Below are 16,690 nucleotides of genomic sequence, written 5' to 3' on the forward strand. Positions count from 1 at the left end.
TTTATGCCCTGGCTGCCTGAGACTGTAGGGAACTGGATTCTTTGATCCAAGAGATCTCTTTCATCCCATGATCTTATTTAGGCGCTAAGGAGCTAAAGAGTGAAATCTGACTGAAGATTAATGGAACTTTGGTTCTTAGTGTCTCATTTTGAAATTGACAAGTAAGCATCCAAATCACTTCGGCATGCTTGAAAATGTTACCCTTTGCCTCAAACTTGTTACTGGTGTTTAAAGAGAGCAAAAGAACAAGCCCCAACTAAAAAAAAATTCTTAATCTTTTCAGTTCAAAATGCTCAGATACTACAGATGAGAAATTTCCTGCTATTCAGAATGAAATGCCAGCAGTGAACCAGAAATATCAGCAGTGAAACTGACTATAGTTATCTAAATTTCACTCCTGTGGTGCTTTATGCACCTATATGTTGGAGTAGAGTCTCTGGAAGGATTTTTTTTCCTGATTCAAGAAAACAACCCTGCTTGGTTTTTTATATGATAGCTTATTCTTTGCAACCATGGTGACTCAGGATGCTCTTTTCTTAACAAAAGCCAATTCCATTCTAATGGTTTAGGTCTCCTCACTCACAACAGAAAGCTTGGCTCTTGATACAATGCACCAGTTTTCAAACCAGAACTAATTTCTTTGTTGGTTTTTCAGGCCTTGTATGTTAAATTATGGGAAAAAGGTGCAGTAATTATTTACATCAAGTACATCCAGTAAATTAGCTAAGTGTTTCTCATTTTGAAGCCTAATAGATGAAACTCTGAAATGTCTTGCCCTGGTGGTTGTTTAACTTCAAGATTACTGTGGGAACATGTACACAAGATGCTTACTGCACAGTAACCTAATAACACTGAGCAGTAGCATGCTGGTCAAAAATCATGCTGATATACTATTGCACAGTGGTATTAGGCTACTGAGCAGTAAGTGTCACAAAAAAACCCTGTGCCAGCACTACTGTTTAGTAACTGTAGTTACTGCACATTTAGTTAGTACTTCATTAAGCAAGTACTAAACTAAATGCACGGTAACTACTGTGCATTAATGAATGTATAGATGCACCCTGTATTCTTTACAGACGGGTCCTGTTGACAGAAGCCATCTCAAATAGCCCTTTCTATCATTTCTATCATTAATAAGAACACTTGGACACTTTGCTGAAAATGGATCAGAGATTTTTCTACAAAAAAAGGTATTTTTTTTTTTTTTACCAAATTAGGCATGATTCATTTAGTCCTGATGAAAATGTAGTAAGTAGGTGAACTACCTAACAACTTCTTCTGGCTTCTGTTTTCCTTAGCTCTGTGTTTTTTGTCTTAAATGAAAAAAATGTTTTCCTATATGTCCTTTCATTGAAGAAAGAAACATTTCACTCTAGCTTTCTTTCACATTCTTCTGTATTCTGCTCCATCCTCCAGGTACCCTTCACTTTTCCCATAGTTCCTGAAATGCAGTATTCTACCACATAATATATGGGATCCTGATATGGGATCTTTCTCTATTTGCAACACAAGAAACACTTCCTAGAAAAGAAGAATCAGGTAACCCAACTATATGAACAAAAGAGTCATTTATTATATATATATTCTCTAGTAAGTTATAATAGTCTCTTGGATTTTAAATGTCCTTTTGTTATTTCCAACGCTTAAAAATTATAATTTTAAAACATTAAATACTGTGTTATATACATTATGATTCCACTTCTTATTTCTAACCACAGAGTCTTCTCCAAGTGTAAACTTGGAGGGAACAGGAAACAATTCCTCTGTCATAACAGGCTGTAAAAGCTCACTTCATACACCTGTAGATTTGGCTATGTGAAAAATAGCCAAATGTCAACACGTTCTTGTATGGGAATTTTTTGTTTGTTTTTTGTTTTTGTTTTTATACAAACAGAAGGATAGAACTGGTCAGTACTTTGTCAATGTTCGGTATTATAACTTTTTTTTTTAATCTCATACCTATTTTATATAAAATAACAAAATATACAGAGAGAGCTGAGTTTGTTACATTAGTTCATACACATACAGTAAATAAAAGTTTTCATGTATGGCTTTGCAAAGGTATATTATGAAGTGACTTTTGTGTTTTATTTATTTAAAAGCATTTTAAGAGAACGTGTTAGTGTGCTTACAATAGCGGCCATGGTAGTTGAATGTCGAGCCAAGAGTTTAATGCTAGGATCACCGGAGGTCTTGCCTAACACTGCTTCTGCAGCTTTCAGAAGACAAATGTAGTTTATGACAACCTCATCTATCTTAGCTATAATTTCCTGCTGCTGTGTTTCAGAGTTCATGACTTTAACTAAACGCATGCAGGCTTCTGTTAAACAACAGAGTACTTGAAAGCTGGAAGTCATAGCTAAAAGCATTTCCTCAGGGCTTTTGTCAGCCATGGCCATTTTCCTGCAGGCACTTCCCAACTGTCTTGATTCTATAGATAACAGTTGTTTGTACTGAGTAAGTTTAAGGTCATATGTTTCCCAATGTAGATCTTCTCTCTTCTCCACACATCCTCGGACCAGTGAGAGAAGCTCATTGGCATCCTTTTGTGCTGCAAGAAATCCATCAGGCATTGCATACATTTTCTCCTTCATCACATTGATTCTGGCAATTCGTGCATCAAAGGCCACGTCATCGAGGTTCATATCAACTTGGCCACCTTGGTCTTCAGCATTGCTTTTGTCATGTGTGTAGTTTGCCTCATTTTGGGGCGACTCAACAGCTTTCCTCTCAGTTTCAATGCAGAAAGACTGACTGACTGACCCTGGTAGCTCACATGGGATCTGTGGCTCATACAGGCAAGAGAGCTGGTTGTTGTGTACATCTTCTTCATCATCATCATCATTTCTTCGGCTTAGGAAACAGTAGCTAAATGGGCCATGGCATCTCCAGTTACTGGCATCCAGCTTTCGTAAGGGCAACGTTCTATACTGTTTGGAGTCCTTTTGAATGGCGCTCATGAGTGAAGACCTTTTATTCTCTTTATTGTCACTAGTGACATTCACAGAACTTTGTGAATAGGTTTTTGATAGCTTTCTGCCCAGTGGGAGTTCTACCCTTTTCTCTGACCTGGATTCATCTCTTTTTATGATGTCTAGAGACTTCAAACTGACTGCAGCCTTCTTTTTCTCAAAAAGCATCTCAATGCCTGTGGACCCGGCAACAATGCTGCTGCTGCTGCGTCTCAATACTTTTCTGCTACATGGCATCCTGAGGCTTCCTCCTATTATGTCATATGGCCGTAAACTGACTGCTGCCTCACATACCTGGTTTGCTTTGGGAATGTCACAAGAGTCTTGATTTTGACTTGGCACCTTTGATTCTGATAACATGGATGATAGCATGATGGTGTCAGCTGGAGGCTGGTTAGGAAAAGTTGAAGGCATGCCTCCTTGTCTTCCATTTTCAGGCTCTGTGAAAGCTACACTAGGGGTAGTAGAAGAACAAGAGAGAATAATTAAGCATCACTCTGATAACATGTAGACTGAATTTCTACATATATTTTATAAACTGCCCTTCCCTTCCCCTCCTCTGCCTTTTTTCTTTTCTTTTTGGAAATAAACTGTCCAGATGGGTTCTTAATACTTTTAAAGGTCTCTGTTTCACTTAATATACCATCCATGCATAAACATTTGTCTTTCAGGAAAGAGAAAGATTTTGGTATGTCACGAATATGGCACAGCCATCAACATGTTCACATTTATGAATACCTATGCATTAGCCTACTCTGATTTAAAAATGGAGACAGTAGGAATGAAATTCTAAAACATTTCCACAAACAACCCCTAAGGTACGTGGAATGGAAGTTTCCTATTTAGTGCTTCAAGAAATATTAGCAAATTGAAAAATCTGTTATTTAATTAAAATTGAAAGAATTTGATAATTTGTGCCCATTTATACTCTCCCTCTTTCCCCCAAAATGAGTTCTTAGGATATAGACAGTCATAACAATTATATCCATATCAATATTGATAATAGCTTTTAGGATACAACTATTATGCTTGCACGCTTCTATGACAACACAGGGTGTACAACCATTGCCACTTTAACTCTACTCTGCATTCAGCCTGATGTCAGAGGCATGAAGCTAACTACCTCTCTTGGTTTTAACCTTGTTTCCTTCAGGGTTCAGTTACAGCGATTTAGCTAACTTGTATCATTAAAAAAATCAGAAGATGTAAGAGATGCATTGTAAGTGATCATGCACTTTCCTGAGCAGCATGTTCCTGCTTTCCTTTTAAAGCTATTAAGGTAGGTTTGTCTTAGGCCAGTCTAAGGCAGTGAGAAGAAATTGCTTCGTTTGGTTTATGATCTTTCATTGTTCTGGTTTTCATACATTAACTTTTTGATGCTGTGTTTGATTTGCAACTAATAAAGGGTTTGTTTGTACCTGAGCTAAAATCTTTTGTTAAACTAATTTTAAAAAACCCCAACATTTATAAAATCTCTTGAAAAAGTTGTGATTAAGTTAGTGCATCTAAGCCAGGGGTGGGCAAAATGCAACCCGGAGGCCAGATGCAGCCTGCCAGGCCCTTCTATCCCACCCATGGGGCCCCTAAAAACTTTAGAAAAGTAATAGTTATCTGCCCCGGCTGCCTGTCATGCAGTCCTTGATGTCTTGCTAAAACTCGGTAAGCGGCCCTCCGCCCAAAATAATTGCCCGCCTCTGATAAACTATCCTTACAGGATACACTTACCATTTATACTTAATGTATGACATTTGTTCTATACAGTTAGTGCTCTGAGCCTTTTCCCTGGCCTATCAACAATGCAACTTTCATATTTTCTTTCAGTGGGTTATCAGGAGATAAATATTCTTTATTTCAGTGAAAGAAATACTAGCCACGTATTCACATTATACTATAAATTTTCAGATAGTTTGCTCCTTGCTGGGTGTTAGAAATGGTAGGTACACTTAATGTATAGTAATTGATCTCAGATTTTTCTCTCCTAAATTGACATAACTCTATCTGTAAAGATCCTATTACATTTAGGCATGTAAGGGTAGAATTCACCTCCACTGGTGAGACACCTGACATTTATGTAATTTTTAGGCATCTGCATCACACAAAATCTTGCTTCACACCTCAAATCATGCTAACTTGCCTGAATTCCTTATGCAGCTACATTTTCACATAATGTAACTAAATTTGTCCTGTTGTGTATGCTTGGAAGTGATTCAGTGCTGCTGCAAAGCTGTATAATTGCATTTATGTTCCATTGCAATTCAACTTTGCAACAGACGCACAAAAATACCAGACCAACTCTTGAAACTGCAGAAAAAAAGGGCTCTGACTAGTTACTGGTTAACACTGTACTGAGAACAGCATGTTGCTGGTGCCTACTTTTTGCCCAGTAGACTTCCAGTCAAGGCACCAAACCAGGACGTGGAAGACTCAGATTCTAGGTACACCTCCTGTTGAGGGGATATAAATCCCAACCTTCCTCATCAAAAGCAGTGTCCTAATCACCAGACCACAGGCCAGACAGAACTCGGCAAGTAGCCAAGAAAGGAAAGCAACATTGAGAAACAAGAAGAATAAGCAAGAGAGTGTCTGATGGTGCCTCAAGGAAAGGGAAACTGTTCTACATTGTTTACAATTTAAAAGGCATAGAACCATTGGAAAAAAAAAGATACAAACAGCCATCGGGGGACAGCAAGCTTTCTTCACATCTGTCAGTTTGAAACTCCTTTCCAATAAAACTGACTTAGATACTCCGATTTATATTATTTATAAAGCCTTCCAGTAACAGTCCTTGTAATAGTACTTCTTAATGTAGGAGAAGCCTCTTGGAAGGCTTTCCCTAAGAACCCTAACATGAAGACATATTTCTCTATGTTTCGGGAGAGGGGGAGAAAGCCTTGTAAATTGGTCATAAGGATATCAGCTGACTCTGCTGTCAAATCTCCCCTGAAACCAATTCTCCTGTGGCATCTCTTACCATACCTGGCTTACACAGAAGGGTGGAGGGACCATACTAAGGACTGATGATGTATTTCTTTCCAGATCACCTTGTTAACTACAGCGCAAAGCCCCTCCCACCTGTACTGTTGCAACTCCAGTGAGCTGGATCCTGCCCCTTCTTACTGAAATAAAATCTACAGTAGTACCATAACCTACTGGCATCACTGTGTATAATGTATTTGGCATTAAAAAGGTGTTGGGTAAAATAAACAGGGAGCAGGGGTCAGGAAGGTGAAAAGGGGTGAAAAGCTTTTTTTTCAGCCATTTCTACCCCACAGCCATCTGGTTAGGGCAACCTGCCCCACAGCCATCTGGTTAGGATGCCCTAACCAGGTGGCTGTGGGGCAGAAATGGCTGAAAAAAAGGCTTTTCAGGAAAAAGCTGAAGTATGAGTGCAAACAGGAAGTGTGGATTCAAAACCTGGGTGGGGGCAAAACCCAGGTTCCCCACATTCTGGCTAAATGCTGTAATCATTAAGCTACTTGAGAAGGAGAAGCAGCTTAATACTGGTTGGTAAAGAGAATGACAGTTGTCTATTTAGTGTCTATTTGCTCAGGTCAGAAGCCCTGGTAAGATAAGTATGTGTGGGGAGGTGGGGGAATAAGTGGAATTCCAACCAGTCATCAGATACATCACAGCAGAGATGAAAATTTTCCACCAAAATGATTGGGGATTCCCATGTTTCTGGTGTAACTAAGGACTTCTCTGTGGAGGTGTCCAAGGGCTTTCCATTTTAAATGTATAGGACCTGTATGATTCTGCAGAGTGAAGCAGAACTCATATCAGGGCACCACTAGCTTTATACTGACTCCCCAGTTACAGTATAGGAGACTATGTTACCCTGCAGGTAAAGTAAAGTGCCTCCTTGACCCTGGTCCTGTAAAGCCTATGGCATCAGCTATGTGTTAGGTACCTAATAGGTGGACTAGGATCTGGCCCTATGTATCCAGGAATTCAAATGAAATATAAACTTGACACTGTGGCATAGCATCCAAGCAATATTTTTTTCAGTATGCATCATGTCATAGAGAATTTACATTAGAAAATAGTTTTTGAAAGCAAATAATAAATGGAAATGTTTTTTCTTCTGTTTAATAAAATGTAATTGTGGGGGAGAGGGGTTAATTCAAATATTTATTTGCAGTGTTTGTAATCAGCAACCAACAGTGCATTCACACATTAGAAACAGAAAGTGAAAATGAATAGAAATGGTCTACGTCTAATTTTACTGTCCACTGCAGCTTGAGGATATGATTTCAGATAAGGACAACATAATCTTCACACCTAGTTTTTACACATTTTCCCTGTTAAATATGTGCTTCAGAAGTCCTTTATTATTGCTGTACCTGTAGTTTCTTTTATCTTGGGGATCCGATGACATCCATCTCTCAAAGTGCCAAATAATGGTTCAGCGTTAATTGCTGAATGCATGACAGGCACTGTCATTCTATGACACACAGCTTCAGACTGCTGATGTAGCTCCTTGTAAGTTGCTCCGTGGTTCGGAAGAATGGCAGCTCTTTCATCTGCTGGGATATAGCCAATACCCTTAACTGATGAATCAGAAATAATGTGCTTAACATCAGAAGTACAAAGAGGAGATTCAACGGGAGTAGCACAAGTGCTACTGCCTGTGCTGCAACCTGCATCCACTGAAGAGCACTGGGAGCTTTGCAGAGAAAAATGGCCTTCACTTTGCAGAGAGGACATGCGCTTGGCCAAGTGATATTCACAAAGTCTTGCCACGCTCTGCTCAGCTTCTGGAAGCTTTGAAGGATGGTCATCTGCAGATAACTCCACATCTTCTGTGTCATTTAGGTCTTTGGCTGAAGACACACTAGTCATATCAGACAAAAAGCCTTCACTCTGGCCAAGTCCTAAAGTATCATCCTGATCCGCTTCAGGATCCTCTTCATCTTTACAGTCAACTTCTGTCTTACCAAGGCCAGAAACTCTTGGAAATGTCTTCCCATTCACTATTTCTGAGCTTGATTTATCTGCTGCTCCATCATCAGAGGCAGCATACCATCTTTGGCGAAAGGCAGGTCTTTCCATATTAAAAGTATTTACACGTTGACTCTCTCTTGATGCAAGACTACCAAATTTACCTTTTAGGTCTTCATCAGTCTCTGCTTTTTTACTTCCCGGCTGCTTTTTCACAGTTGCATTGCCATCAGAGGCTGCTTTTGCTTCTCCATCAGTCACCTTATTTTTCCTTTTACTAGTGCAAGAATATACCAAGGACCCCATGTGCAATTTGCTAAAATAGTCAGTGACCGATTTTGTTTCCATAGTCTCTGGTTCCATTTCCATGTTATCTGAATGAAGAATCTGCTTTGAAGGCACAACTTTTGATTGTAGCTCTGCAGCTTGCCGATTAGTCAAGGACTGTGAGGATTTCATAAGTGATCCTCCAGCCTGATTCTTAGCAATGGGGAACTCTGTCTGCTCTTCCATGAGGTGTTGGTAGCCTTCACTAGTGGCCAAAAACATACGTGTGGAATTTTCTGACTGTTTCTGTGCTGTAGCCAGTTCAGAACTTTCAGTCATTTCAGAAGAGTTTGTTTCATTGCCAGAATCTGAAGATGACTCGGGGCTATATGCTCGCAAGATTGCTACACCTGCAAGCCACAAAAGATAAGAGTCAATTAATGAAAGCATCTGAGGCACTTGGATAAACTGATAAGCAAATGGGGTGCGTTAAATATAAAAATATGCTTGTAAGAATACTCTTGAGTTTATTGCACAGGTCCCGAGAAAAAAAACTTAACAACATACTGGTAGTTCCGCTACACAGCATGGAATGTGATGCATGTAAATGATGGTAAAAACATAGAGAATGGAATGTTTCCAACACTAAATGGTTCAAATGAATGAAATGGGATGATTTTCAATGAATAAATGTAACTATGGCAAAAGAACCTGAATTGTCATTTGTCTGCTGTTCCTCGGAAGCAGCCAAAGCTTCTAGTGCTTGAAGAGTAGAGACTACAGCATCATCTAGCCCCTTTTCACATTTTCCCTCTGTATTAGTAGGGACAGCATCAATGAGTGACACTGGAATGTCATCAGTTCCTGGATCACTAGGTTGCTCCTTTTCTTCTCTATACTGTGTTGTTTGGTTCTGAGAGTCTTCCTCATCTGAACTGTCTCTGAAGCCAGGAGGAGGAGCAGCAATGGCCATGTTTAAGGTATGCAATAAGAAGTCATCTTCATTATCATCACCTTCTGGAGGGGGGAGTGAGGTCAAATCAATAATGTCATCACTAGAACCAGAAAGGCTGAGAATGGCTGGCCTATTAATTTCTCCTACCATAATATCTTCCTCGCAGCTCACTTCATCTTCATCTTCTGCATCATCTGTGTTTTCTGCATAACAAATATCATGCAATAAAGGCTCTTCTATCCCTTCTGCAGCTCCAAATATCTTGCCATCATTTATGCTTGTGTAAACAGAATTTGCAGCAAACTGAATGCTTTCAGCATCTGGTGACAATTCCAAACCTTTCATATCATTGGCATTACTAATATAAATAGCTCTTTGCTTCTCTAACACTTCTGGACTTTCATCCAAAAGTCTTTCATAGCCAAGAGTTTGGGGACTGATGCCATCCAAACTGTGATCTCCAAAAATAAAGGATACTTTTGCTCCCCTTGGTGAATCCTGAGCTTTCTTGCTTGGTTCCAATCCTGAAAGTGACAGCAATGACTGCTGATTTAAACCTCTGTTTGCTTCTGTCTCAGTGGGGCCACCTGGCTTTATTAGCTGCTCATCAAATCCACCTGAATTATAGGTATTTTCTATGTACAGATGCCTGTGGTCTTTTTGACATAAGGGACTTTCAGAGAGATCTGCCATTTTCTGTTTTGGGTCCACAAAAGTAATATGGGCCTCTCGATCTCCTTCAGCTGCAAATGTGGTAGTTTTTGGTATACAGTTCCACTCAGGGGCATGGAGCTTGCCTCTGCTTTCAATTCCTATAATATAAAAATATAAAAGCAACAGTTGTTTAACAAAGGAGTCACTCCATGCAATTTGATAATAATAATTTGTTAATCCTGTGTAATCTGTATTTTGAATAGGATAGCTGTGTTCAGCAGTCAAAGCATTTCCAAACTCATCTCTACTTTATGTTAAGGAGTTTTAGATTTAAGAATTAATCTTAGCCAGATGGTTTTATGATATAAGATTACAGAATAAAACAAAAGCTAGGTAGAATTATATTTTAAGACTCATTAAAAGAAACCCAGCACCTCATATTCCTAGATATAGATAATGTTAAAATAACTGTTTAAATAGATTATCGTTTATTTATTTCATTGTGGCATTAGGAGTATATTGGACGTCATTCTTTTTTTTTTATTAGAGATATAGGCTGCCCTCCCCAAGAAGGCTCAGGGAGGTTTACAATAAAAGGCAAAACAACCCACAAGACACAGAACAACAACAGACTCTCCCAAAGATACCCAGAACTTCAAAAATCTACTCCACCCCACCTCACTCACTTCTGCTTCCCTGGCTATCACCCACCTGTGTTTCCCAATGCCCATTCACTTCTACATATAGTAAACCTCTCCCCACTTCCTGGTACACCCCATATCTACCCACTTCAGATCTCCTGCTTTTTCCTCTCAATGTTCCACAGAGAGGCTGCAGCTGTCCCCAAGATGGTGTTATTTTATTTTTGGGATATTATCAAAGGCTGAATTTTAAAACATCATGAATCTAACTTTAACGTTATAACAGTCAAGCCCTCGCTACGCATTACATGTATGTATAGTACATGACAATAAACTGGTTAATCACACAATAAATTTAGAAGAGCTACATGTACAAAGTAATTATCACAAGAAAAATGACTATCCAGCTATCAAAAGAGCCAACCAGCTATAAAGTTAGTGCTTGAAAATGTGTAAGACTTGGTTTCTATCCAGCTTTAATTTGAACATGTAGCAGGGCCCTCAGCCACATCAGTCTAGTCATCTATTCTACCTTGTATGGTTACACCTATTTCAATAAGATCCTGCCTTCGTGGACCTTATTTAAGTCATCATACCCTTTATGTATACACATGACAACTATTAATGCATGATATAAGAAATACCTGCTTCTCGATTTCCTGTATTTTTCTTGTTGGCCATGTTAAATATTGAGCGCCTTGAATCAACCAGCAGTCTATAGTATCCAGCTGTTAAACAAGCAAGGTTCATCGCATCTGATGATTCCATTAGCAAAGTAATAGGCTAGGAAGAACAACCAAATCTTGGTTAAGGCTATTCATTCTTAATGAGCTCACTTGATGAAATATCTTTGAGTAAAAAAATAGTATATTCATAAAACATCAATGAAATAGACTAGTTTTCCTCATCTCTGAAATGTATGATATAAAATGACAACTAGGATATCAAATGTTTAAAAACATCAGAATTGCATCAAAGATGTGTAACAGGACTTTTAAATTTGTTTGACAATTTTGTTAGATTTCTAAAGGGAGCTGAGCATTTTGAGCTTCTTGCTCCATTGATCTTTTTACCCTATGCAGAGGTTTTTCCACCATAGCATTATTCATGTTATACCCCAAACTACTACAGGCAACCCCCGCTTAAAGCAGTTTCAGTTAGCGCTATTTCACTATAGCACTCATTTAGAATTGATACCCGATTCTGCTGAGCGCTCAACCAGTTTCGCTATAGCGCTCAGTGGAATTGGAGTTTTGGCAGGCAGGCAGGGCAGGAGAAGCAGCAGTGGCAGCAAGTGGGAGGTGAGTGAGTGGCAGCGAGTGGGTGGGCAGGCATGAGGGCCCAGGGCAGGATAGCAGAAGCGTGGACAGGGGAGTAGAGACAAGTGGCTGCAAAAGAGGGGAGAAGCACGGGACCCAAGCTGGTGCCTGGGGCCAGGACTGGCAGGGGCCTGCATCCAGGGTGGGGGGCAGGAGCATGCGGCCTGCGGACTTCCACTGGTCCATGCTGGGGTCAGTGGAAGCCTGCATCCAGAGCAGGGTGGCAGGAGCATGGGTGCCCAGGCTGGAGAGCAGGGAGGGTGGGGAGAAGCGGTGGTGACAGAGACAAGTAGCACAAGCCTGTGCTGGTGGCCAGGGCGAGCAGGGGCCCGTGCCCAGAGTGGGGCGGTAGGAGCACGGGGCCTGCATTGGTGCCTGCAGGCAGGGGCCGATGCCCAGAGCATGGCGGCAGTAGTGCCAGTGCCCGGGCTGGCAAGTGGAGCCAGAGAGGCCAGCAGGTAGGCGAGGGGGCTGGGGAGAGGCGGCAGCAGTGACAAGCAGTGAGGTGGGGCTGGGCATGAGCGTGGGACCTGTGCCAGTGCCCAGGGCCAGGATCAGTGGGGTCCCAGAGCAGGGCAGCAGGAGCACAAGCCTGGGCTGGTACATGGGGTGGGGCGCTAGCAGGTGGGTCAGGAAGTGGGCAGAGGCAGTGGCAAGGAAGGCAGTAACCAATTAATCTCTATTTACATTCATTTTTATGGGGAAATGGGTTTTGCTTAGCGCAGTTTTGCTTAGCGCTCGGTTTCTCTGGAATTAATTAAGAGTGGTAAGCGGAGGCTGCCTGTAACAGCAAAAAGCTAAGAATCTGTTACTCCAGGAGTTGGGTGAACTTTAATGAAGCAGAATCACTGAACCTTCCCAGAAAACTAGAACGTTATGCAGGATGTATGTGAGGAGAAGCAAAATGGCAAAAGCAAGCAGCAGAGATGAGGGAAGATGCAAGACGTAAGGAGGTGGCAGTGGAGGTAGAGCACACTGAGGGAAAGGGACTCTATCACCAGGGTGCAGACAGAAGTGCAGCTCCCAACTGTAACTCACGACAACTTTTGCAAAGAGTTCTGAGTTACAACGTTACCCCGACCAAACAGACGTTCCCTGTTGGTTTTAGGGGAGAGAGGGAGACTTCCTGCTGGGAGTCTGCAGTCAGGTTCCCACAACAGTGGCCATGGCTCTCTGCTAGTGCTCAGTACCTGCTGTTTTCAGAATGGGAGGAGGGAAAGGTGGGAGCTTGTTCTTGGGGCTCCCCACCTGGTGCTGGGGTGGGTGAACAGGAGTCCTCCAGCTTCAGGGGTGGGGGGGAATGAAACCCCCCCCAGATTGAACTCCCTCTGCTCCCTCTCCCCCTCCCAATCTTAAAACAGTGACAGGCTGGGAGCTCTGCAGACACAAGTTACAAAAGATGCTACATTTTGAAATATCTTTATCATACCTCATGCAATGAGGGGTCAGATTTTCACCCAATCAGCCTTTTTTCAAGATGTCTACAGCTGTGCACTTGTGTTTAGTCACAGCTAAAAACTACCTTCTGTGGCCAAATTGGGCAAAAATTGTCACTTCTATACATATTGCATGCAATTTAAGATTGCAGTGCATATCCCATTGAAGACTGTACTTGCCTTCAGTTTTTCTATCTGTAAAATAGGAATAATGATCCTAACCTTTTTTGTAAAAGCTTTGAACTACATGAATGAAAAGTCCTGAGAGCTGCTGTTGCTGCTTCTTATGCCAGCTTAAGTTTATCCCCAACACTTGCTCTAGTGATTCATTTTTAGGTAGGTATTTTCCAGGTGTTTTCATAATTTAGAACAAAGATAGCAGCACCATAAGATTTTTAGCCCATGTGAGGTTCCCAAAAGTACCCCTGCCTTACTAAAAAAAGAAAAAAAAAATTTCCCAGCAGAGCTAATTACACTCTGAGCAGTGCCATACTAACATTGCTCCCAGTTTCAGAGGTAGTGCACACAGAACCAGCATGGATTACCAAAACACAGCACTGCCGTGAGCCACAAACATACCCGAAGGGGTTGTACCTACTCTTTGGGCTGTCCCCCTAGCAGTATCCTGTTCCACTGGTCACAGATTCCACATTACAGCTCATTATCACATTGAAAAACCTGGGGCCCTTTCAGTAACATATTTGGGAAGATAATGGTTGTCCATTTTACTAGAACTGCCTGCTAGCAAATAGGCAACTATTGTAGAGAAAGCTATGAAATTGCTCTCCAGACTGAAACTAAGTTCTGTGATCAGAGCTGTCTAACACAAAGCAAACACAGAACAAGATCTATAATACTGGATTGTAAACCAATGCACACGGTGTTAATACTGTTCCCTGGCACCCTCATTCAGTAGTACATTACATGAATAGTTTTAGGCTTGATGGAAAAATCCAGACATTTTTAAATTTGTTTTTATTGAGAGCCAAGTATTTTGTTTTTGGGCAGTTTGAAATTTTGATCCCATGTATAGGAACTTTGGCGGAATGATCTATACTTCCTGCAAGGCATTCAATCACAGGGAGAAAATAACACAAACTATTAATCCAAAGATGAGTGAATCAATTCTTGTTATGCAAGACTTTTAGAAAGAGCTGACATTTTAAATGCTTTGTTGACACTGAACTTTTTGTGAAGATTAACAGCAGTAGGTAATTTCCACAGAGATTTCAAATGCCAGGAATATTACTGTAACCTACTTCTCACCCATTTTGCATTCTTGTAGCAACCAAACCCTTATTAATGACTTCTTTGAAATAACTTACACTTGAGAAGCTACTTAAAGGAAGAATCAACAATAAAGACCGAAACTGAACTTTATATCCAAGGTTTCTAAAGTGCTTTGTAAATATCAATTAAAGCTCATAGTACCTCTTTCTTCTTTTAAAGACTGGCAAACTGACATAGAAGGCTGCTACACTAGAGAGATCTAGATTGTACATGTCTTCCTTAGGAAAGTCCACTCCCTCTTGTTTCACAAAGCGCAACTCACCCCCAGGGAAACAGGTGGTGGTTCAAGTTGCCCTCATTTTGAGATGCTGCTGTGAGGCTCAGCTGTTATACTTTTTAACTAAATAGTTTTTGTACATAAGCCCAAATCCTAACAAATGCCAGCCTCTTCTTGGGACTACCCAGTATCATAATACACTTTGGGTGGTCACATTTTTGGAGGAGTTCTTCAATTACTAATATGTACCTGTTCCAAACATGTAGTCCTATATGGTAACAGAGTTTGGCTTCCCTGTTATCATGGTTCTATTGTAAATTGAGTGTGATGCTCCATGATAAAAATAATAGGAAAACTTACAGGCTGGTGAACACCCTCTGTTCTCCAAGTCTGTAACAACAAGAAGAGTAATAAACTTGTGATCTGCTAATTCATTGAGGAAAAAGATATTATATATGGTTGGTATCAAGAATGGCAAGGAAATTGAGACATAGTATCCATGACTACATGAGACACTGACTGTGCAGTCACTACTGCACAGTCATTTAGTACTTGTTTATACTGCACAGTAGTGGAGTTACTGCACAGTAGTGTTGCTGAACAAGTTTTTCATGATACTGACTGCACAGTAGTCAAAGACTACTGCACAGTAGTGTTGCATCATGCTTCCTGCCACATCACACTATTGTGCAGTAGTCACAGGGTATATGGGAAAAAAATACACTATTGGGTGAAACTACTCAGTTCAGGGGCCCAAGAGATCAGCCAGAATGTATAAGGAATCAATGAGCTGTTGAGGGGACCTGGGATTCTTATGGAGTCATTTAAAAATGACTCATTGAGGGACCTGGGATTTTTAAGGAAACTCATCCTAGGAGGAAATTAACTGAAATTTCATTTAGTTTCTCCCTCTATATCTGCATACCCTGTTACTTGCATGCAGTGGAGGGAGAAGAGATGGGAGCAGACCCTTCCTGGTCACCAAACTTTTGGGACTGGCAAGAAAAAGGGGATGCAGCAGGCAGCTCATAAAGAGACTCAAGGCTGAAGGCTAGGAGTGACTAAGAAGCTGGGAAAGGCTGCAGAGCAAGGAAAGCCAGGCAGCCTATTAAGCTAAGCAAAATTGCCACCCCCTCCACCCTGCTCCTGTGGGACACTCCATCTGTCCCACCATCTCAGCATTCACAAGCCGTGCCAGGTATGTAGAAAAAACATTTAAAGCTGTGTCTATGGCTGAATCGCTGATTCTCCAAAGGCGCATCAAATCTTCAGATTAGGCCGAATCGAATCAGGACAGTGTTCCGAATCAACAAATTGTATCGCTCTCCTGCAATTCAGGGCAAATCCGAGTCTGAATCGAATATGGCTCATTTTGCACACCCCTAACCCACAACTACATTAGACAGGTAAAGAAAAAGCAGAAAAAATTATAGAAAAAGAAACTTTCTCCGAATGCATCTACACATGCAACCCACTGAGTAGTTGGTAATTTAGCAAGTATTAAATGACTGCATAGTACCCGCAGTACTACATAGTCCTGGTGGTACTTGGGTTGTTTCTGACCCTACTGAACAGTAGTGGCGGCATCACACTTAGTGCATGCTGACGCTATGTCACCATAGCTTGGCGCTACAGCAATGTAGCGTCTCAGGCACTCTCTTTGTAGGTGATTCTATATATGTGATCCTGGATTAGATGGAACACTGGTCGAAAGCGGTGCAGTGATACTTAGGTTCCTATAATGTCCATCTTTGATATAGAACTTTTCATCTGTAGATTTCAAACTGCTTCATGAGGAGGTCAGTACCATTATTGCCATTTTACATCTGGGGAAACCGAAGCACAGAGTAGTGAAGTTACTTGCCCAAAGTCACCTAGTAGACCAAGAGCACAGCCAGGAATTCAACTCAGGTCCTCCAAGTCCAGTCCAGTGCTGTATTTACTAAGACCTCTCCTTCTCTAAGAAATAATATGTATTCAGTTTGATTAAAACAATTCTAA

The 16,690-nt window shown here is 41.0% G+C and overlaps 1 protein-coding gene across 1 annotated transcript in view; it reads right to left on the reverse strand.

Annotated features, from left to right (window-relative positions):
- Window positions 1-1,564: 1,564 nt before the first annotated feature.
- Window positions 1,565-16,690, reverse strand: part of FRMPD4 (FERM and PDZ domain containing 4) — a 487,363-nt gene continuing 472,237 nt past the window's right edge. The window contains exons 15-18 of the mRNA XM_090063719.1: window positions 11,072-11,210; window positions 8,889-9,944; window positions 7,313-8,587; window positions 1,565-3,421 (exon numbers count right to left, since the gene is read on the reverse strand). Of these exons, the coding sequence (XP_089919845.1) occupies window positions 2,088-3,421; window positions 7,313-8,587; window positions 8,889-9,944; window positions 11,072-11,210 (3,804 nt within the window). The 3' untranslated portion in view covers window positions 1,565-2,087. The remainder of the gene's footprint in view (window positions 3,422-7,312; window positions 8,588-8,888; window positions 9,945-11,071; window positions 11,211-16,690) is intronic.

Source organism: Crocodylus siamensis, chromosome 1 (assembly GCF_052110815.1).
Source record: "Crocodylus siamensis isolate JL-2025a chromosome 1, ASM5211081v1, whole genome shotgun sequence".
NCBI classification, from domain to species: Eukaryota; Metazoa; Chordata; order Crocodylia; family Crocodylidae; genus Crocodylus; species Crocodylus siamensis.